General features: G+C 45.5%; 1 protein-coding gene across 1 annotated transcript in view; it reads left to right on the top strand.

Annotated features, from left to right (window-relative positions):
• The window catches only part of DNAH9 (dynein axonemal heavy chain 9), a 266,848-nt gene that overhangs the window by 9,108 nt on the left and 234,348 nt on the right, over positions 1–23,392 (top strand). Inside the window, 5 exon segments of the mRNA XM_032498821.1 lie at positions 281–411; positions 4,343–4,554; positions 6,130–6,363; positions 19,380–19,547; positions 21,247–21,363. Of these exon segments, the coding sequence (XP_032354712.1) occupies positions 281–411; positions 4,343–4,554; positions 6,130–6,363; positions 19,380–19,547; positions 21,247–21,363 (862 nt within the window).

The following is a 23,392-nucleotide window of genomic DNA, read 5'->3' on the forward strand; positions in this document are numbered from 1 at the left end:
TGACCTCCAGCTGCCAAGATTTTGAGCCACCAGATGGTCACAGCAGTGGTCCCTACTGTTACCTCCTGGAGCTGCCCCTTTGAACCTGTGTTCCAGGCTCAGACTTTTGCCCTCACTGTTTTGGGAACAGATGCCCCTGCTCTTTCGGCTGGAGCGTGGCCTCTGCGGACGCCATCCTGAGGCAGGCCTTCTCTCTGTGTCCATCTGAGGGTGGGTCGTCACGGTGTGACCTGTGTTTCCCAGTGTTCACCTGGACTCGCTCTTCTCCACTGTGTTGCAGGTCTGAGGATCTGGAATACATTTATAATCAACTGAGAACGATAAAGGTCAAGGGCATAGCTGGGCTTCTAGACAAGCTTCAGAGCAGCTACTTCCCAGCTTTCCAAGCCATGTTCAGAGATGTTGTAGCAGGTGAGGACCCGCAAGTATTTCCATAAATACATTTGATTCAGATTTCTTATTTAGTGCTGAGTTATCGTTTCTCTTTGATTTCAGCGGCGTCCAGTCCTTATAACCTTCCAACCTGACACAGTCTAGCACGGTGGCAAGAATACCAAATTTAGAAGCAGGAAAGCAGCTGTCCCATGCTCTGTTTGCATTTCCAGTACTTTGTGACTTTGGCAAAGTCACCTAACCTCTCTGAGCTTTAGTGTGTACCGTGGTTATAGTGCACACACTTCCCGTCTACTTCCCTGGGCTGTTGTGAGGTGGCGTAGGTGGAAGTACCTTACTGACTGTCCCACACTGTGCCAATGCATGCTGTAGTCTCTTACCTCTGGAATTCAGGTCCTCATGCCCCTGGCTCCTTGAGAAGTCTCTCTTCCATTTGTAGCTCCACTCTGCTTTTTCTCTTCCTACTGTCAGATGGGACTGCAGTTTCTTGGCCATCTGAGCACCAGACAAGATTGGCCCTTGTCAAAATTGCTAATCCAGCAGAATCTATGATTAGAAGTAGGTAAATATTTTCAGGGATCCCCCTCCTTTCATCAGTGCACTTTGTTTCTTTCCTTTTTCCTGTCAAACGTCCCTCCTCACAGCTCTTCAGTATTGTAGGTCACCATGTGCTTTTAAACGTGTTTGCAGTTTCATATGATTTAAGCTTAATCCAAGCAGTGATTTTTGAACAGTTTTTCTCTATCAGAACTCTTTCTTTAAATTCATCTCTTTTTTTAAATTCAATCTCCTTTGCAAGTCCAAAATTTTAAATTTACTGAGGTATATTTGTTCTGCTAAAGAGGGATCATCCTGTGTCCAGATGTCCAGAGCCCATCGGTGGATTCCTTGTCCCACCTTCTCCTCGTGGAATGGGATTTGGAAACCACTCAGCTAAAGGAAAAAAGTTCCAGTGCTGGAGTTTCTGGCATGTGCTGTATAACAGAGAAGAATTGTGCTTAAGTAGCCAGTCTTTGAGGCCCTTCTGGGCCCTAAAATCTCATCCCAGAGGCTACTCTGCCAGCACTGACAGCTGGCTTGGAATGGGGTCCCTGTTGTGGCCCCAGTTTATTATTGATTCTCTGATAGATTTTTGTGAATCTGAGGAATCAACTGTTGTTTCCAATTTATACTCCAATTCAAATGAGACAGAGTCACCAAAAGTGATATGTGTACCACTGTGTGTGTGAGAGAGGATTGTGGGAGATGTGTGGACAGGTATATCTTAAAAGGTGCTAAAGCGTAGCTTTTTTGGGGGCAAGTGATTACAAGTTTTCCATTTATGGTAATGATACACAGTTTTCATTTTATATGGTTTTATTGAGGTTAAAATGAGAGTCAATTTAGAGAAAAGAATGAAGTAATGCTACAGCTTACAGGCAGTCATGACCGATACCATAAAGGAGGTATGCAAACAACTGAAATTTGAGGCTCTGAAATAAAACATGCAGTGAAAGTGTATTGATGAATTGGTTATATATTTGGAGCCTCAAATACATCTTTCACATTAATAGATTAATAGACTGCAGTCATTCACATTGATTAATAGTTATACAAGATTTGGTTCCCCAGACGAGCTTCTAAAAGTCCTTCGCAGTAGAGTATTTTGGCAATGAAAAGAAGTTAGAAAAAGCAATATCGCTGTAACAGTCCCAGATAAACACCACTGTAAAAATAGAAATCCTTGAAATATATACCTCAGTCTGATGGAAGAAAAGAAATTTTGAGTAGAGTTAATAGGTACAGACTTGGTCAGAAATGTTGGCGGGCTCTTCAGAGAATAAAAATATTTTAGAGGCTGTCAACTTGTTTTCTCATTTCTCACATAATTTCAGAGCATCTGTCTTTATCCTGTACAGATGTACTACGTGCACTGTTCTTACTGGTCATGATCAGGGTAATTCTTTGGCTCACAGATGGGCTGAAGAGAGGGAGAGGAAAAGAAACAGTCCGGGGTTAGTGGGCACAAACTGGAAAACAGTGAGAAGAAGGCGGTGAAAAGGATGTAGGAAAAATGTGCGGAAACAAGCGTTGTCTGAAATGGAATCTGTTGGGCAGTAAAGAACCTTGGAAACGCAGTAACGTACCCTGGAGGGGAAAGACCAAGGCAGTGAATTCTAAGTAGGGAGTTCTCATCTCTCACCAGTAGGGGGCAGGGTTGGCACAGTGCTGCCGGGTTGCCAGTCCAGGGTATTTGTAGGTGGATGTGTGTGGAAGAGAAGTAAAGTCCAGGGGTGCACTGGAGCCAGCTTGGACTGGCCTGCAGTTTCTCACTAAAGCCCACTGTATGCAACTCTTTTCAAAGCCCCCTCCCCAACACTCAGTGAAGTCCCGTTGTAGCTTGAAATCGGGCACGGTGGGAAGATGGGGAGTATTTACACCACAGAAACTGGCCAATGCCAAAGGCTTTTGGGATGAAGACTTTTGTCCCAGAAGGGCCTGTTGTTAACGATTTGCTGGAAAAACAGATATCCCTGTGCAACCGGAGTTTATATTTGCATTTAAAAAAAAAAAAAGTGTGAGCCTAACTTGTCCATCTCTTTTTTCATTTGCCTTGTGAGCCAAGGTGATTGTACCCTGCACTGGGTGAGCCAATGCTGAGCTCTTCAAAATCAGGGGAGTGCTTGTTTGTATGATTAAAGGAGATTTGGCTTATTAAAAAAAAAGGTAACATAAAAAGAAATCTCCTTTGGCGTGATGGCCTCAGTTTCTCTTACCTTGTGGCACATCTGAAAGCTGGAGCCCATGCTCATTGGACTGGCTGTTGGATTCTATACCCTACCCCATAAGGGTTTTGATAATCCCTTGAGCTCCCCCGTTCAAGAATCACTGCTCTAATCAATTTACCATGACATCTGACTTTCAAAAATTGGATTCATGTGGTATGCCCCACAACTCCATTTGGGATATAAAGTACAGATGTACACACCCCAAACTCCTGTGTGCAGTGAGCCCCACACCACCAAGCTAGGGGTTCGACTAATAAACTGGGGGTACTCTTGCTTTTGCTCAGCTGGGCAGGGCTGGCTGATTCGATTCACAGGAAGACTCCAGGCCAGTTATTTAGGTCTTCATTTCTTTACTTATAGAGCTACCTCACAGAGGTAGTTTTGCATTCCCTCTAAGTGGACTCCACAGAGTTAGTTTCCAGAGCTACTGGTTTTCCCACTTTCCCCTCTCAGTCACCACAGGAGGACTGGTGGAAGGCACTCTTTCTTTGGCTGTATTCAAAGGAATTGGTAGATTTTCCTGGCTTTGAAAACCAGCAGAACCTTGCCATTATCAGTCTGTGCTCTTTCTCTATTCCCTGTTATTTCTCCTCCAGAAGAGCTCTGAGATTCTTTATTAGCAAATATTTATCAGGGACATTACCATTTATGGAATGCCTGCTTGGATATAAAGATTCTGTGTGCTACCTTCAGCCCTTCACAAGAACTCTTTAGTTACTGTTCAGCCCGTTACTGAGGTCTGGAGAGGTTCCACATGTCCAAGGTCATACATTTGATGTACCAGCCTTTGAAGGCAGATCTTTCTGACTCTGACGCCTGTCCTCTGTCATCTGTTTTGTATTGCCTCGGAGATACCAGCAACAAAGAGAGCAGCAGACAGCCACTGAGCATCTTGTACACACAGAGCACCAGGCTGGGGCTGACGGGCCAGGAGGAAGTCCAGATACAGGAATTTTGTGAGAGAGACTCCTCAGACCACTATCCCAGTGATCCAGGGTTCTGATTTCAGTGTTTCCTCATAAGAGCTAGAAAGTTTTCAGGGACCAGCCTTTTCCACTCCCCTCAGCTAAGGAAGAGATTGTAGCCATTGCTTTGCAGACCCTTCACTTCCAGGCCCCAGGGCTCTGCTTGGCAGGTGTGAACCCCAAGCCAGGAAGGTGACCGTCTCCAATTCCTTCCAGCTCTGACAGAGGCACAGGACATCCATGCACACCTGGTGCCGCTGCAGCGCCACCTGGAAACCCTCGAGAGCCTGGAGTTTCCCGAGGTGAAGCCACGACTGCAGCCTCTGCTCCATGTGGTCTGCCTGATCTGGGCCACGTGCGAGTCCTACCGCTGCCCTGGGCGGCTCACGGTGCTGCTGCAGGAGATCTGCAACCTTCTGGTCCAGCAGGTTGGTGCCCGGATTCCCCACAACCTCTCCCTGGGGGCTGGATGGCACCAAGTCACAAGGAAGAGGAAGAGTGCATTTTTTTCAGGGCAGGGATGTAATTTGGGTCCAAAAAGTTCTCACACTTGAATTTTTTTTATTATCACAGCTGGTAACTCACAAAGGTCTTCTCAGTCCTGCTGGGATACTTGGCGAGACCAGTCTCCTTTCCCCTCTGCCCAAGGCCCAGCTCGAGCAGAGGGTAGGAGTGGTGAATTTTAACCTCCTTAATGAGCTTAACGGCCTGGTATTAGGTCAGCAGCAAAGCCCAGCAGTTAAGAATGCTGCCTGTGGAGTCAGGTGTCCCTCTGCCACAGCCGCATCACTGCTTGTTAGCTGTGTGCGCCTGGGCACGTCACTCACCTGCCCTGGGCCTCCCTTTCCCTCCACGCAGTCCGTGGAAAGAAGAGGACCTACCTTGGAGAGTTGCTGGGTGGTTGTGAGGCCCCAACACAGTCCTGAACAGCAAGGCTCCCATCGTGCCTCCCTGTGCTGAGAAGTCCGCCTGTGCCTCCAGGCACCCAGAAGCAGCTTCTTGGATCCCACAGTCTGTCTCTCCTTCCTCAGGGACCCCCAGTGTAAACCTCACGGAGTGCGTCTGTAAACAGAGGCCTTACAACGTTTGGGTGATCCACCCCTCAAACTCACTTCTTTTACCTCCAGGGAGCACGACTTTGAGAAAACAGTGAGCGTGTTTAGAGAGTAACAAAATCACTCACATCTGTGGCGCACGTTGCAGGCTGCAAAGTGCTGTGACATTCATGATCTTGGTCATTCTCAGGTGAACCTTGCTAAGTGGGCAGGCAGAGCCTTATTAATTTACTATTATTATTTAAAGATGTGGGCTTATGCTCAGGGAGGTTAACTGAGTCACCAAAGGTCACCCAACCCAGGACCAGAAGCTAATTATTTGACTCCTAGGCCAGCATTGTTCCATCACTGCATGTTTGTCAGCCAGGACTCCTATGACTGGAAGTGTAAGAAAACCCAACCAGAACTAGCATCAACAGAAAGATAACTTATTGGCTCATGTACTTCAAAAGTCCACAGTAAGGCCTTGTTAAGGTCGCCAGGATCCAGTTATTTCAGCCCTTCCCTGTGTGGTAAAGATGGCTGTCCAGTGGCTTCAGACACACAGCTTTCCAGGTTCCAGTCTCTCATAGACAGGGAAATAGTTCTGGATGAAGAATTCTTGCACTCAAATAATTTTACTGTAGAAAGCCGATAAGTCACAAAAAATACCTCGGGAGAATACCTGCCCAGCCAGCCCCAGCTGCGCCAACAAAAGTCTCGCTGTGTTTCCTTATCTCTGGCTGGTCACTTGTCATCTCTTGTTGGTATCTTGTCATCCTTGAGCCAATCACTGACAGTTTGGCTTGAACCTGGGTCCCAGCCCACCTGTGGAACTGAGGATGGGGTCTGATGTTTCCTATATTATGCTTCTGAAAAATGTTGCTTGGGCAGTTACTCACTTCAGAGTCATGGGGCGTCCTGCACCTGCGGCCAGGCTTGGTGACACTAACCATGTTTGCATTCCAGGCCTCTCGTTATCTCAGCCCAGAAGACCTCTTGAGAAGTGAAGTAGAAGAAAGTCAGAGAAAACTGCAGGTGGTTGTGGACACCTTGAAATTCTTCAAGCAGGTGTTTCAGGACAGAAGGGAGAATCTCCAGTCTTACTTCAAAGAGAACCAGGAAGTCCGGGAGTGGGATTTCCAGTCCTCTTTGGTCTTCATGCGATTGGATGGCTTCCTGGGGCGACTGCACATGGTGCAGGTGAGTGTTCTTACTCACATCAGGGCCCTGGCTCTGCGCAGAAGTGAGAAATCCAGGGATCCAGACAGAATAAGAAAAGGCCTGAGGCAACATGGTGGCCAGCCCTCCACTGATTGGAAGAACACATAATTGTCAATAAATAATTTGGATTGGTCATCATGTAATGATAGTTCTAGAAGTTTAGGTAATTCTGATCATGGATTCATTTCGGAAGAATGCCCAAGGAATCAGTCCACAAATTCAGTTGGTAAAAATTACCCATAATCTTCAAACTTTGTTTCAAATAAACTTGTTGCTGAATGCAGGTTTGTGTGCCCCACACACAGTGAGGGCAAAAAAATACCAAAATGTCAGAGTTTGGAGCAAAGAAATGTTTATTGTTGGGCTGAGCAAGGAGAACCGGTGGCTGATGCCCAAAAAACACCCCTAAACTCACCAAAGGGTTTCAGCTGAGCATTTTTAAAGGCCAGCTGAGGGAGGGGTGCCCCAGGGGATGTGATCAGCTGAGCACAGTCCTTTGGCTGGTTGATGGTGAGCAATCCTTAGGGGCCAGAAGTTCTGGGGGCTCCTGCTCGTGATCATCAAGTAGTTAATTTTTTCCATTTGGAGGTGGTTTTTAGCATCTGAAAAACTCTGGAAATCTGCATGAGATTTTATTATCTGGGTGCTTCAGAGAGGAGCTACAGCAGAGGATATGGGGGAGGGGTCTGTCCTGGGAAGACCCCAGAGGTTCCTGCTGGGTTACAATTCCCCCCTTTTCTTTGATCTCCTCAATCTTGAGGAGAACAGGTATTGGACAAAAAGTAGAATAATATTTTGGATAGAGGTTAATTACAACCTCAGCAGGGAACTCAGTTTCAGTCTCCAATCCTGTTTCATCTCTCCCCACATCTTTCAGTGAATGGGGCTTCGACTGCTCTGGACACTTCCTGCTGAAATGGGGCATAGTCCTACCTTGATTTAAGGAATGGACACTGAGTTGGAAATACTTCCAAGTTCTAAGTCCTGGCTTCAAGTCTTGTATTATTAAGGTCTCATTCTCTGATGAATTCAGGAGAGTAAGTCTGAAAACCAGTCTGGACCTGGCACTTTGGGGGAGACTTGTAGCCAGGTAGCCAGTTGTTTACTGTCATCTGAGTAGGTTTTAACTTTTGACGTGGGATTAACGTACATAAGTCACAAGAGCTATTAGCCACTACACGTCTCCTTTTCTTTGCTAACATCTGATCTAAAAGTTTTACTGTCTAAAAATTTAAATTACACGAGGAGACCTTGAGCTCATAAGGTTGCAGCTGCCATCTGCCAGCAGACACTGCTTTGAGAATGGCTGGTGGCATTCTGAGTATGACACAGCTCTGAAAATTCAAGCTCCCAATAATACAGGAATGTGTTTGAAATCAGGTCCACAGTGGCCACCTAGTTTTACCTTGAATGTCTGAACTACAGCTACTCCATTTAGACTTTCAAACACATTCCCCCTCCTCAAGGCCAAAGTAGATGCACAATGTGTATCCAAAAGGCCATGAAACAGGCTGCTTTGGTCAGTAAAGTTTAAGTCAAACCATGCGTAAGCCAGAACGACTTCCCTATACCTCAGTTGATGTAGGTTTTCCCCATCATTTCCACCTTTGATTACAAATCTTTCAGCAGGAAGAATTGATGATCAAATTGTCTGTCCCTTGATGCTGGGTGGTAGCTCCTGCCCCAGTGTAGGTGATATTCCTCAGTGCTAGGCCTTCTTTATATTTACCTAGTTATTCATGTTGGGGAAAAACTAATCAGATGTGAACATGCTCAATGGTATGTAAAATGGGAAGACAGTTTACAGGCCTAGACAGTTTATCACTTATACCCAGTTGTTAAACAAGCATTGTATGTGTGCTTTAAGCATTAGACTTAAAGCAAGCATTGTTACACATCATGAATGGTTATCCTCTGTGACAACTCCATTAGAGAATTCTCTTTCTATCCTAAACATTGGGGGCGATATTGATAATGAGACAAACATTTGGTAAATGGTTCAATTAGGAAACATAGATTAAAAGTCAGCAATACTACAATACTTTAGACAAAAAAAATTAAAACCATATTCATCAGTTCATTCAGCCCTATGCAATCAGTCCCTTTTACTAACAGTGTTACGAAATCAAAATTTTCATTAGACCTTTTTAGTGTCTTACGCATCTCAGCAGTCTGATTTAAAAGAAACCTGTACTTGTCAGAAAGTTCCCTTTATGCATTTTCTTGAAGATGAAGCAGTTCTATAAAGCATCAGCGTGACTGTCTATGAATGACAGAAGACCCAAAAAGGCAAACTAGAAGACTGGATTACAGTGTGTTTGACAAAGAAGCTTAATCAAGTTGCTGTGCCATACAACATTTTAAGAAAACAATGAGAATTATGAGTAATAGCATTATACCAGGACATTATCTAAATTTCAGAAATCTTACAGAATTTCTAGGATGTCCATATTAGCAACATTTACCCATACCCTATAATCTGAGAAGGCTTAGCACTCATTTGACATTGGTTCCTACGCAATTCAACAAACCAACCAGTCCTAATATTTTTCTCTGAGATACCTCAGAGGCACTCTGAAACATCCCAAAGTTAGCAGAAGTCAGAAGAACTCTAATTATAATTCGATAGGAAGTTTGTTAAAAATATCAAAAAGTTCCACGCAGTTTGTTACCAGAAGCATTCTAAGTAAACTTGTTCTCTTAACAGAGAGGAACCAGATCTAGTCTTGCACCAGCATACTTTTAATAAAATCCACTTGCCTAGTTAACTTTACTCTAATCTTAGCCCAATCATGTACGTAATTCTTTTTAGGGCTCCCTTTCTACACACATTCCACAACTTTCTGTATCCATATTAGTTTGTCCCTTATTTTTTTCCCCATCTAGAAACAACTGGCTCTAGGACCAAGTCACTTTCTTCTCCCTTAACAAACTGCAATTTCATTTCTCATATATATTTTTTTAACTCAAAATATACATCCTACTTTTCTACTGTATAGTGAAATGTTTCCCCTATTATTTTTAGTAGTTTCAATTACATAATTAAATTAGAACCCTCAATTTTTAAAAATCTTAATTTCTAGTGAATGTTTCTGTATCTTATTTTGTTTGGGAATGCCATAACTGTTCAATAAACTTCCATCATTTAACTTAATTTAGCACAACTCTAAAATTTCAAGTTACCAGTATCTGGAGAGGTCATTTTAAAGTAGATAGTCCTAAAACATAGTTATTTCTAAAGAGTTCACCCAAAAGCTCTTCTTTCGTCTGCATTTAATTCACTTACAAGAATTTCATCATACCAAGTTAATTTTTTTCTTTCTGCTGACGAACTCTGCAACAGAAACATGAACTTTCTGATCTTCAGTAACCCTAGGTGCAGTAGAACACCTGTCTGTTTTGATTATACCAGCAAGCTTAAGCTAGATTTAATATCAGATAGCAATTCAGTATTGAATATTTCCTAGTGCATATGAACCTGAAATCTGTTCTGTCTAGCTTCTTTTATACTTAGAAGTATTTAATTTATAAGCACTTACTTTTAAGTCAATTAAATGGAGCTCATTTACAAGTTAACTTTTTACTAAAGACAAAACCAGAGATCTCACAGTTTTTCAGATTGAGTTTTTAAAAAAACAGAACTTTTTTTTATTTCCTTGCAAGCCCAGGTAGATCATTGAAATCTCAAAGGTACAGGAAGACGAATAAAAATTCCTCCTCTAACTGCTTTTACAAAACCCAACCATCTTGACCATTTTCAGGGATTTTTTTTTCCAGCTCCCAAATATCCACTTCAGTTTAGAGAAATAACAGTAATAGACTATAATATATCATTCACTCACATACCTCACTTTTGGCAAAACAAGGAAGAAAGAACAGGATTTGGACTCAGGTACTGAGACTCATACACCCGCCTCCCCCAAGATAAAAGCTGAAGCAATTGCAGAAGGCCTCCTTTGATGTAATAACAGAGCCATTAGGGGCCATTGTTCTCCAGATCTCAGGGAGTGCTGAGCCCACACAGTGTTGCAGTAAAAAATACCAATTCTTTCATTTGTGAGAGCATAGCTGAAGATCTCTGAGTTTTGCAAAAATAGGGGGACTATAAGATGGAACAGAACTCTGATCATCCATACTTAATTATTCACAGCCAGTGTTATCAGATATCAAGCAAACAACAATTCAGAAGTTCTCTCAGGGTGACAGTTCCCTAGTCCCAAAAAGGGTGACACCCAGTCAATGCTCCATCAGTCCAAAAGGCGAGAACCCCAACCAGTGCCCTGTCAGAGATAAAAATGAATGAATGTCCAAGGCCAGTGCAAGTACTGATACTGACACACACGCGCACACACGCACGCAGTTGAGGTGTAGCCCCAAAATTCCACTTCTACTCCCAGACGGAGGTTCCCGTAGTGACCTGGCTCCGGAAAGACAATGGACCAAGAGTGGCTTCCAGTCAGCCTAGAATGAATGGGCTTACTTTCCGGAAGAGAAGGCGCCCAGGTGGAGCGGGTGGAATTTTCCCATCCTGTGCAAGCTGGAGTTAGTCACCTAAAATGATGCACCCTAAAACACAAACAAGCTACAATCACACAGATAGAAAATCAGAGAAGGTTTAATCTAAAAATTCTACCTCCACTCCCAGATGGAGGCCTCCAAACTGATTGGCCCAGCTCTTAAAAGAGAACAGACCCAGGGTGGCTCACAGTGAGCCAGGAGCAGCTCACTCCTTGCAAGGGAATGAGCCCAGAGAGAGTGGAGAGAACCTCCAGCGCATGCAAACTAGAGCAACTCACCCTCAAGTGACACCAAATGTGGTCCGTAGCTCTGGATGTTTCTCCACTCCAAAAAGCCTCATGCCCTGGGGCAGCCAGGCGCCTGTCAGGGAGAGTACCCGCCCCCATCAGGCTCCTGGAGTGAAGCGAGCTCCAGCAGCTGCTGCGACCCGGAAGAAACTGCCGCTGGTCAGGGTCAACCTGCCAGGGGCACAGACTCCTCCGCTGGCTTCACCAAAATTGTTACCTAACATAAGATCATGTGACTGATGCACAGTGAGGCCAAAAATTACCACAATGTCGGAGTTTGTAGCAGAGAAAGATTTATTGTTGGGCTGAGCAAGGAGAAGAAGTAGCTCATGCTCAAAAAACCCTTGAACTCCCCGAAGGGTTTCAGCTGAGCGTTTTTAAAGGCCAGCTGGGAAGGGGGCAGCCCAGGGTCTGTGATCAGCTGTGCACAGTCCTCTGCCTGGTTGATGGTGAGCAATCCTTAGGCAGCCGAAGGTCTGGGGGCTACATACTCATGATCATCAAGTAGTTAATTTCTTCCATTTGGTGGTGGGTTTAGCATCTGACAAACTCTGGAAATCTGCATGAGATACTGTTATCTGAGATACTGTACTACTGTCTATTTCAGGGAAGAGCTACAGCAGAGGATATGGGGGAGGGGAAGACCCCATAGGGTCCTGCTGGGTTACAAACTCTTGCTAGAAATTGCATGCAGAATGACAGCACATCTGGATGCAGCTGGCCATTCCCACAAAGCCGCTGCTTTGAACACTCTCCCACTCTCAAGGTGGCTCTGAAAACTATAAGATTAGCATAAATCCCTGTGCAAAAGAAATACGATTTTTGCTCAAAATTGTGACTCCTCTCCCTTAGTTTTTGAAAACTTAAGGTGCATGTTTAAGGACCAGAGTGAGAGAACACAAAGCTTTCTCTTTTGATTGTTTTCATCCTCAGAGTTTAATGTGGTTAACAGGTGTTTTCACACTTTCCAGCTCTGTATTTGCTGATTGAACTTTGCAGGGACAGTAGCGAGCATAAGAAAATGAAATACATTACTTATCCTAAAACTCTTCGGGAAATTCAGGGCCAAGTTCAAGATTAGGACAATAGCCAAGGGGACCAAGAAGGAATTAGAATCATTTTTGGGTCTATGATCAGCAGAGATTTTGGATGAAGAGGGGACTATGTTGGGAGGAGGCTGTGATAAGTGGCACAAACTATGGGGTTGTGAGGATAAGAGAGAATGAGATAAATCTGTTCATTTCAGTCCAGCACTGCCAGGCACCAGGCACTGAACTAGTCCTGGAGGTACGCCAGCAGCTGCAGTACAGTCTTACCTGTAAGAAGCCCATGGACCAGGAGCCATGGCACAGGAGAAGGTAGAGACCAACAGAGGAGATGCAGGAATGGAACGGCACAGAATCAGGAAGCTTCATTGAGGTGTATTAAATTCCATCAAAGCAAAACTGACATGTTATTGGGAGAAAGAGGGAGGGGTCCCTAACGCAGAGGGGCCCTGAAAAAGTAGGGCGCACAAGAGGGAATACATTTTGAAACTGGAGTAGTGATTTGCCAGGGAATGAAGATGGGGAAGGGACAAGCGACAAAGAAAACATTAGTGAGAAAGCCGGAAGCTAGAGCTTATGGGAGGCACACCTCAGATCCTTCCCGGGGATCACAGAGAGTATACATAACTGATACCCAGCTTTACCCTAAACGCCTCCTTTTTCCAGCAGCCTTTTCCATCATGGCTCTTAACACAAGGCCTCTCCTCCACACCCCCTCCACTCCATCCCTCTAATCTGCAGCCTGTCCCCGGCCTGGGTGACCACAGCCGGGATATCGGCCACCACCACCGCGCGCAGGCTCTCCAGCCCTGCGCGGACACTTGGCCTCGCAATGGAAGCAGCGCTCAGCTCTGAAGGCTATTGGGCTGGGGCCTCAGGCCGGAGCACACATGCTAATGATGTGACTTTGCATATAGACAGCTATTCTAACGTCAGGGTGCCTCATCTGCTGGGTTTATTCAGTAAATACAAGCGGTGACGGCCACCAGTCTCCCCGGAGTCATTACCCTCACAATAGTCTGATCTCAGGCTGCGTTTTCTCTCTGAATCAAGGGCACAGATGCATAAAAAGCAGTTGCCCCCATTTAATTAGAAGATGAGTTGAATGTCACCAGACTCTGTCTTCCTGCTTCTCCCCCTCTTCTTTGGTTCACTTCTCTGCTGTTTAGCCAGACTCCACCACTTCTTTTCTTTGCTCAATTTCCCTCTCCCTGCCTTTTCCCTCTTCCTTCCCTTTCTGCTGGTCCCCCTTCCTGGTCTCTGTTTTCCTGTCTCTCTTTTAGGTTCTCTCATCTCTTTGTTGACCCTGCATGTCCATGATTCTCCCTTTTCCAGTGGCTGCTCCTTACCCCCCACCCCTGTCCTGGTATTTCTCGCCTTTTCACCTTTTGTCTTCCAAACATTTGCTCAGACTCACCCCTCATCCTGTGCTCCCCACCTCTTCCCAGCTCAGCTCAGTGCAGCGGGACACAGACTATCGATCCACGCCAGGCATATTTCATGCAGCCCTTTAGTTAACATTCTGTGTATCTCTGTGATCGATGCCCGTTTGAAATGGGATTAATCTGCTTCCCTCCACCATGAATTAGCATGAACGCAGCCTTATTCATCTTGCTCTTTGTACACTTTATGGGCCCTGAGATGTGAGCAGCTGCAATTGATAAATACGTGAAGCCAAGTTAATAAAATGACATCAGCGCGTTTACCCCTCTGCCTGCTCACGTCCAGGGTTAGGTTGTTAAGGGCTGGTTTTTAATCTCCATAGTTCTCTTCGATTTTTTCCCTCTGATTTGTGTGGCCTTTTTTGCTCTTTCGCTCTTGCTCTTTGCCACAAGAAAGTTCTATTGTGCAGATGACTCTTCCCCTCTGGGCACCTGCTAAATAAAGGTGGAGGTGTGGACTGCTTGGCTGGAGGCTCTGTACCCCTGGCAGAGTTCAGCAGGTCTGCAGCAGCACTCGGAGTAACTGCATTCTCAGCAAACCTCCCTCCTCCTCCCCTTCCTCCTCCCTTCGCCACGACACAGCTGATCTCTTAGCCAGCCCTTGGGAGTGAAAGGAGGGATAGACCCAGAAAGGACCAACGTGTTTCAAGAGCCTGTCTCGTGCCAGAGCTGCATCCCTACCTCCTTTGTAAGAGCTGGTGTCAGTGTTCTTCCTTTAACAAATGTGCACCATTAAGTCTGACACGTACATTAGCTTGCACAGAGTCACAGGCTCAGGGAGGTTTAGCTGCGATTGGTACCCAGGGGCGTATGGTTCCAAGCACTGTCTTTCCACCGACTACGACATCTACCAGAGATTCTAAAGGTCTGCTCCTGTCCCTCCCTCCCTTTTTGAGGGTCCCCCACTGGTTCTGTGGTTTTCTTCTGCCCTGACACACTCTATTCTGCCTTTGCACACTCTTTTTATATTATTTCTAGGTCTTTTTTTCTAAATAAGTCATTTGGGTAAAATTATAATTCCTATTCCATAAAAGGGCCTTATTAAGGAAATTCTAAAAGTATATAAAATCTTTGCAATTTGAAGAAACATTCAAAAGTTGAAGGGGGAAAAGTCTTCAGCTGCCTCTTGACTCCTTCCCTCACCCTGCCTTCCTGCTACTGCACAAGTACACACACAGACATACACACACATACTGCACATCACACTCCTACATACATACCTGCACATTTTACACATGACACATACACCACACTCACTGCGCATATGCACACAACACTTCACATACACACGCACACTTACACACCACACTTACGTTGGGGGGTTTGGCAGGCCAGTGCATGGACGGTAGAAGAATTTACTAAAGACAAAGAATGAAAATAGAGAAGGAGTTTACTTGGTTACGCTGCCATAGACAACAGTGGGCCACACAGACGCGAGGTGTGAGCCCCGAGGGTCGGTGGTTGGCATCTTTTATAAGGGAGGGTCACACCAGGTACCGAGGGGTCACAAGGTGCCATATCAGCTTGTGCACAAGTCTCTGACTGTTGCTGTTGAGATAATAGGGAAGGGAGGGGGTCGTGAGAAGGTGGGGCTACAGGACTCTGGTAGAGGCTGTGACCAATCCTGGTGGTCAGGCTTCTGGGCATTAATTATATAGATGGTCGTTATCTCAGCTAAGGCAAGAATGTGTTAGGAGAGGATGTTCTTTGTTATCTTTGAAGGGCAGCAGCTGGGCACCTGAGAGGCCTTGGAGCAGGAATCTGTCAGATATCTGTGGACCCCACAACACACACACACACACACAGCACATATGCACACACGACCACACCCACCCACGTACACATACAGAGTGCCACAATATTTTTGTGCCTTAATATTGTGGATTCTGCAGACGCCCTATTTATGTTTCTGCCCGCTGCCTCTTCCCTCAAACAGCACAGTAAGTAAGCAGCTCGGAGAGAACCCCCATTTCTTTCATTATAAAATTGCTGTAAAGCTGTGATTCACTTGGAGACAAGATGATTTCCTGCTGAGGCTTCACGCACAGTGATTAGCAGGCAGATAGGTAATAAGCTGACCTCATCTCAGTGCGTTTCCTTTGCTCCTGGCTCCGGTTCCAGCTCCAGCCCCAGCCCCTCCGCTGCCTCCTTTCATTCAGGCCTAATTGGGCCGCATCCCTTTCAGCCCGGCCTGGGCATGTGGTCACGTAGGAGACCATTAGCCGCATAAGGTCGGCCATCGTCGGAAGGTAAAGAAAACGGTCTTTCTCCCAGTGACCTTTTGAGATTTTCATCTATGGATGTCTGCTTTGTGCTCGCCCTTAATGAATTCTGAAGACATTTCTTTTAAGATGTGGGTCCTCTCCTGAGAACAGGCTTGCTGTTTGTGGGGCCACAGCACACAGAGCGCTCCCTCACCACCCTGTTAAAGGTTGCACGGTTTTTCATAAGAATAGGACCCAATCCACCCAGTCAGCTGCCTGGGACCCCGTGCTCTTTGTTGCGTCCGTCTGGAAAGAAGCGCCTGCATATGGGCCATTGTACATCTCTTAGCCACCAACCTGATCTGATGACACCTGGGTAATGACAGCGAGCTACAGTGGCCACCATTTATTGAAGTCATACAAAGGCACTTCCCCTGTAACTCTGTAACCCATTTGCAGGTTAGGAAAGGGAGACTTAGAAAAATTTAGAGTCTCACTAAGCCACGTAACTGGTAAATGGCAGACCAGGGTTGTGGGCTGTGTGAGCCCAGGGATGTGCCCTGTCCTGCAGGATGCCGTGTGTCCTATCCCTGAACTGGACACTCAGCCTGCATATAGTGGAATGAATTTCGTGCATTTACAACTGTGATGGATAAAAGTGGATATCTTTAAAATATAATTTAAACCTCTTATTGGTTTAAATGACCTTTTATCTGTCTTGTGAGGACTTCTGAATAAACAGTGAAAAGAGCTTACATTTGAATATTTTAAGAATCAAAGATAGAGTCACCATGATTATGATAAGTCTGTTTCTAAAGTTGCAAGACACCTTCCCACTTAGTTCAGGAATCTCCTCTATGGTACCTCAGTGACAAGAAACTTCTCCTAAAATCTGCCCAGAGATGGAGAGCTCACTACCTCCCTCTTAGCAGCCCACTCTGTCGTTGAGCATTTCTAGTTGTGAGACGGTTCTGCTTTATTAATTGGAACCATATGAAATTGCCACTTCTTGTAGGTCAAAATGGTCAAATATAAGAAATTTATAAATTCAACCTGCAAGTTGACACCACATCTGCTCCTCTGTCCTGTTCACTCGTTTGCCTTTGTTCCGCCCTCATAGTATGACCCTGCAAGGTTCTTCCTGGACTTGACCAAAGCCCTTCAAACATTTAAAGGCACAGTTTGGCCTTGCTTTCTAATTCTCTTCTCTTGTCTAATTTTCCATATTTTCTCCAATTTTTCTGAGTCCGATGTTCCCAGATACTCTACTACCCTCTCCTGAAAATGCTGTAGCTAAGTCAAAGGTCAAAGATCATGTATTCATTCATTCAACAAGTATTTCTTCAGCATATGGGACTCCTCCAGGGACTGAAGATACAGTGGGACCTCTGGGGTGATTACAACCTACTGAGAAAGATAGATAGGAAATAAACAAATAATATAATCTTAAATATTATATTATAATGCCAGAGTGTGGTAAGAGTTCTAAAGAAAGCTTAAACAGGGGAAGGGGACAGAGTGCAGGAGAAAAGTGGAGTGGGAGGTTCTTTTAATGTGGCACCAAGTAAGGAAAGGTTTAAAACCTTGAAATGAACCTTGAATAAACGTATTGTCAATCATGTGCTTATTAAGTAAAGCAGCAACATAAATATCCATCGTTTTTGGTGACCAGCGTTTCTCCACAAATAGGATGATTATGTTAAGTATTCCTCTAATAATTTGCCTGTTAGATTGGAGATGAAACACCTTTCAATGCCCACCCCAGACATTGCTTCAAGTTCTTGAGAAATAAAATAGTATAGCAAAACTATTATCTAGTTTTCTGATGTAATCAGACACATCAAGATGCAACTATCTTTTAAAATGGCTGGAGGGTATTTCCTCAAAATTAAAATTGATATCCACATAATCACGAAAAATGGGTTACGTTCCACAGCACAAATATGTTTCTCCTATCATGCTGATTACAATGAAGCACTTTTTGAATGACTTGAATTACTATTTAAGTCAATTTCCTTTAAATGGAATTGACTACTATTTTCCTCCCTGTATACAAAGTTGAACGTGTTTTAAGATAAAGACTGCCCCATTTCCCCATCGTTGGCAAGACCTCCTGGTTTGGCTGTACATATTCCTTCTCTTGACTGGCTCTTCCTCCTCTCCCCTCCCACTTCATCTACCTGCTGACAGCCATGCCTGAACATAGCAAAACAAAAGAGTGTCCTTAGATGGCTGCCCGAGGCTGCATCACATCCACCTGGCAACGCAGGGAAAGTCAGCCAGTTGTCACCACTGCTCAGCACCTCTGTCACTGCTGCTGGATGTGGTGTTCTGGCAGCCCTCTGCTAGCCTGGGGTCAACTGGTAGTGTGGCCAGTGGCAGGGGGAATTTGCTAGAATGATACCAGGGTCTGCTGGGTTTTCAACATCATGTCCATGTTCCCTCTTCTCGCCCTTTAAACTTCTTCAGGGTAGAGGACTGCCTCCCAGGTGTCACACCACATGTTTGCCAAAGTGACACAAAGGGACCATTATCTCCCTCTTTTCTACTGCAGAGGTATGCACACCGATTGGAATTTATAAAAGGGAGGATGTCTTGGTCTGGAAGTTTGTGATTTCAGATGGGTATTCATGAGAGAGAATTACAGGCTGTCACACCGACATGTTCTGAGGCTCCTGTCCTGTCAAAGGTGAAGCAGCTCCCGTGGACTCTGGAGGGGCTCCTCCCCAAGGCTCTAGGTTGTGCTTTCCCCCCTCACTTAATCCTGAGCACAGCTGGGACACCGCCACCTCTACAGTGACAGTAATGGGCTCTCACTGCGTGTTTGTTCTGTGCCCGGCACCGGCCGAAATCCCAAGCCCCCACTGACTTGGTTCACTCTCACTGTTACTTTCCCATCACAGATGCAGACGCCCAACACATGGATGTCAGGTGGTTGCCCACAGTCACCCAGCGGGCCACATGGTCTCCCGCACTGTGTACGCTTGGCGAGGGCACCCTGCAGATTTCTTTCCTGGCAAAAGTCGTTGCTGAGAATGTTGGTGCCACCCTCTGGGCTTGTCCTCGGGACTGAAGGGTCCACTTTCCTGTCCATATCCTCTGAGACAGCTGTCACTCCAGGACCACGTAACACGGTCCATTTGAAATTGATGTTTTAAATGGGTATAGGGCCACCAACCATGTAAATAATGTTTTTACTACTATATTTTATTGCTCAGTAGAGAACACAGAAAGAGGCTGAAACAAATTTGATTTATGTGTGTGGGGGTGAATTTTACTTACTGGAATCTTCTCTTTGATACCAAGTTTAACCAAGAGTTATCTCTACCAACCCAAACTAATAATAAGGTTACAAAACCAATCAAGCTTCACATTTTCCTAAGCAACCACCACCCCCATATGATTTCCATCCCTTCCCATACGAATTTGAGCGTCAATCAGCTGTTGTCATCATCATCATTATTATTATTTTAACTCTGTTGCAAATTGTCTTTATAGGGGCTTCTGAAGACAACTTTGGATTTCCACAAATTGGTAAAGCTTGAGTTCAGTGGCATCAGAGGGAATGCCCTGAGCCAGCAGGCCCAGCAAATGTACAGCGAGTTTGAAGAGATATACAGGGTCTTCTCAGAGTCTTCCTATGACTACTTGGACCCCCAAAGCATGGTAGGGCTTGGAAGGGCCAATTTGCAAGCTTTGTCTCTTTCTCACATATCTGCAGCCTGTAGGCGCTGGGTGTTCACTTGCATTTTCCCTGTGCACTTTCTTTGGCTCTGTGGTCCCTGTGGTTTTATCAGCAGAGACCGCTCTTAATTATTCTTTGTGTCAGAAGAGAGATCAGGGGAGGGCCTTTTCCAAATGCTGACTGCTCCGGACTGATGATACCCAGGGTTTCAGAGATGCTGAGATGGGCATGTGATGATGGTGGAGGCTGTGGTCACCCTGCTGCTCCCAAAGCTGTAAGCTTTGAGCATCGATTGCTATGTGAAGGGCAGGCACACCTGGGCAGAATTCATTTGCGGCCTGGGGAGGCGTAGGGGTAAGTGAAGCAGCAGCCTAGTTTTTCTGGTCAGGCCCGGGTTCCCAGGGGAGTACTCAGTATGAGGAAAGGGCCAGAGTTGCATTTTCCAGGATTGGGACAGAGGAGCCCACATCTCCTGCTACCCAGGAGAGCTAAGACCTGAGTGTCCAAGCCTACAGGAAACAAAAAGAAGCAAAACAGTACAGAAACAGGGGATGGAGCTCCCTGAGAATGGAATGGCTGAATTCCAGGAGAAGGGATTTTTACGAGTATTTGAGGGGAAAGGAGAAGGAAATTAGAGCAAGAATCTGCTCTGAGCATCTTCAGATGTCATGTCGTAGGGGCGCGGGGAGGTGTTAGTTGGCCAAACCCAGGAAATGTCACTTTCTAAAAATTCCATTAGTCTAAAGTAGAAAAAAGAAAAAAAGGTGAAGTACAAAGCAGGACATATACCTTGTGCTTGCTGCCGTGTAATAACAGAGCAAAACGGAATCCTGCATGCAGGGAAACATCCTGCAAGGTCAATGTGGTTGCTTTTGGAAACAAGAAAAATACTATGTTTTCCAACTTTTCTTTGTCTTTTCACAAGTATACGCATTACTATTGTAAAGCAATAATAGGAAATAAGCATTCCACAACTTGGACATTTGAGTTAACAGTTTCTCTGAAAATTGCTACATTTGAAGAAAGAGAACAAGCTTTGGGTTGCCGGGGAAAATACAATAGTTGGGGCATGCTTATACCAAAAAAAAAAAAATTTCATTGTTGATCTGAAATTTAAAGTGAACTGAGTGTCCTGTATTTTTGCTAAATTTGGCAATCTTAGGAACAATGGCTAGCTGCTGTCTTAAGCAATTAAAGTATAGTTAGAAGAAATAGTGTATACTAGTTAATTAGCTTACTCTCCTCTTCATGTCCAGATCAGTTTGTTTACACTGAAAAAAAAAATGGATTTTCACTTGGAGGAAGAAGGGAAGGAGGTGGTAATGTTGGAGCAGCCCTATTGCTGGGGCCGTAGGTTGCTGAGGTGGCTTTCGGGTGGCAGGAGCTGGCGCTGCGGGTGAGAGAGAAGGGGCTTCAGGAGGTGGAAGATGGGGCACAGGAGGGAGGTGACAGGGTGTCAGCCTCACGTCTCGTTACGTTTTGCCTGGTGTCTAGGGGGAAAATGCTGCAGTAATAGGGTCGCTGTCTACATTGGGAAAGAACTAAGTCATGCCCTGGCTAATTGTAGAAAATTAAATCCTTGGTACAACCAGTTGAAGTACACAGGTTACTAGTAAAGAGCATAGTGGGACTGGTCTTCAGAAAATCATGTATTTTAATGCTCATACAATATCTTTTCAGAAATTTGAAAATGACGTCTCTGAGTTTAATAAGAGAGTAGAAGATCTTGACCGAAGACTGGGGACCATCTTTATTCAAGCATTTGCTGAGGCACCTGGTTTGGAGCATGCCTTCAAGGTTTGTACAGCAGGGGGCTGCCCCTGTGCTCCACTCTCCCCACCCTCCCAGAGGAGGGCGGGCACACTCTTCCAACGTTCTGTTCCTGCAGAGAGGAACCATCCCGCCCCCTAGTCTAGTAGAGCCCCATCCTGGGAGTCCTGCCGAGGGGCTGCAGTGCTGGGCTTCCCAGGTTGATGGCGGACGTGTTTCTGAAAACATGACGATGTAAAAATGCTTTCAGTTTCTTCAGGAATGCTCTCTGTGGGCCTTATCTGCAGGGTATCCATTAAAAGCCAAGGGTCACCACCCTGAAGCCGTGGCTCTGTTGGGTATTTATCCACTGCCGTCAGCTTGATTCAGGCTGGGGCAAACCACTCGAGAATAAGTAACTAGAGTGAGAAGACGTGCGCCCTGGGTTGGCCAGATCAGGTGGTACAAGAATGTGGAGGGGGAAGGCTTAGGAGGATGAGTAGATAAGTGACTACATAAGTGAGAAAGCTGGGCCCTGAGACATGAAGACTAGTGGAACATGACAGATCTTCCACGAACTATGAAGAGACTTACTCTGTAAAGCCTTAAGGATCCGAACTGAGACTAATCAGCAGAAGTTACAAGGAGGCAGATTTTTGGCTCAGTAGAGGAAAGAGGTTTCTGTTAAAGCTATTTAGAGATGGAATAGACTTCCTTGAGAAGTAATTAAGTTTCCAGTCACTGAACATGTCCAAACACAGACCAGGGTGACGGGTGGGACACTTGCAGAAGACGATGGGTGGATCCTCGCTCTTCTGGAACACTGGGTAACCCATATGGGCTTCGCCTGCCATTGAGTGAATATATTTATATATATTTTTTCATTTATTCAAGACTATACATATTATTAATAAATACCTGCCATTCCATAACTCATATGGGAAGGCTTTTAGAATTTCTCTCTCAAATCATTTGAAATAGTTGCAAGAAAATGGCTTATATGTGTCTATAAATAACCCCACTTGCCATGTTAACTGTCATGGCTAATTGGGATGTTACCACCCAGACAACTGGTGAAGCTGGAACTCCATTTCCACCTTGAGGATGTTCAGCCCTATCCCTGCCTCAGATCCTTGTGTGCTGTGGAGTCTTCAGGGGATCTCACATGTACCTTCTGTTCTGTCTTTGAAATCATTGTGTCTTTGCTACCTGTCTGCAGGCTCCCTTAATAATGTCGCTTGCCCAGGGAGGTGCTGTGGGAGTCTTACTATAGGTCTTCCGATGATCCCCACCATGAAAGCATCTATGTTATGCCAAGGGCATATCCCTCTGGGTTCCAAAGACTCCAGTCCTTGATTTTCATGGCAGAGTAGGATTCTGGGCAGAAGTAGAAAGAGATTTCCAACTTTGCACACCCTTTGCTGCCAGGTCCTGAAGGCAGCACTGCTCATACCCAGAGTTGCAAGGCTCTCACAGAAACAGACCCTTTATCTCCAGGCCGCGACTCCTCTTCTCAAAGGGTTCCCCCCCCCCGCCCATGGGACCTGATAGGAAAACCACAGCCACTCAGTCCCCTCTGCCTGCTTGGTTTTTCTCTTTTTGGTCATTTCACCAACAGGAAAACCAAAGCCCTTCCCTCCTCTTTCAGCCAAAACAAAAGCTCCAGTGCATAGAACTTCATGCAAAGAAGTGCCTTTTCAGGGTTGGGGAGTAGGGGCTGGAGAGAGCCCCTGAGTCCAGACACCCCTGTTACTGCTGTAAGACCATCCGACCACTAGGTGTGCCTCAGTGGACATGGCCACAGAGGGTACGTCCAGGTCAGGGAACGGGTGCAGCCTGGCTGCCGTGGTCTCTTGGCTCACATCTCTGTACCTCCCAGCAAGACATTTGAGCCAGAACTCGGTGGAGACCTGCTCTCTTACACCTCCCTGGAGAGAGAGCTGCTTTCTGTTGCCTGCAGAGATTGGGTAATTTTTGATGGAGGTCAGAGTGGCCCTAGAAGTCAGGCATTGGTGCATCCTAAGTGCAGCCGGAGTCTTCCATGACCTTGTGTCAAGGCAGCGTCGCAATCAAGAGA

Source organism: Camelus ferus, chromosome 16 (genome assembly GCF_009834535.1).
Source record: "Camelus ferus isolate YT-003-E chromosome 16, BCGSAC_Cfer_1.0, whole genome shotgun sequence".
Taxonomy (NCBI): Eukaryota; Metazoa; Chordata; class Mammalia; order Artiodactyla; family Camelidae; genus Camelus; species Camelus ferus.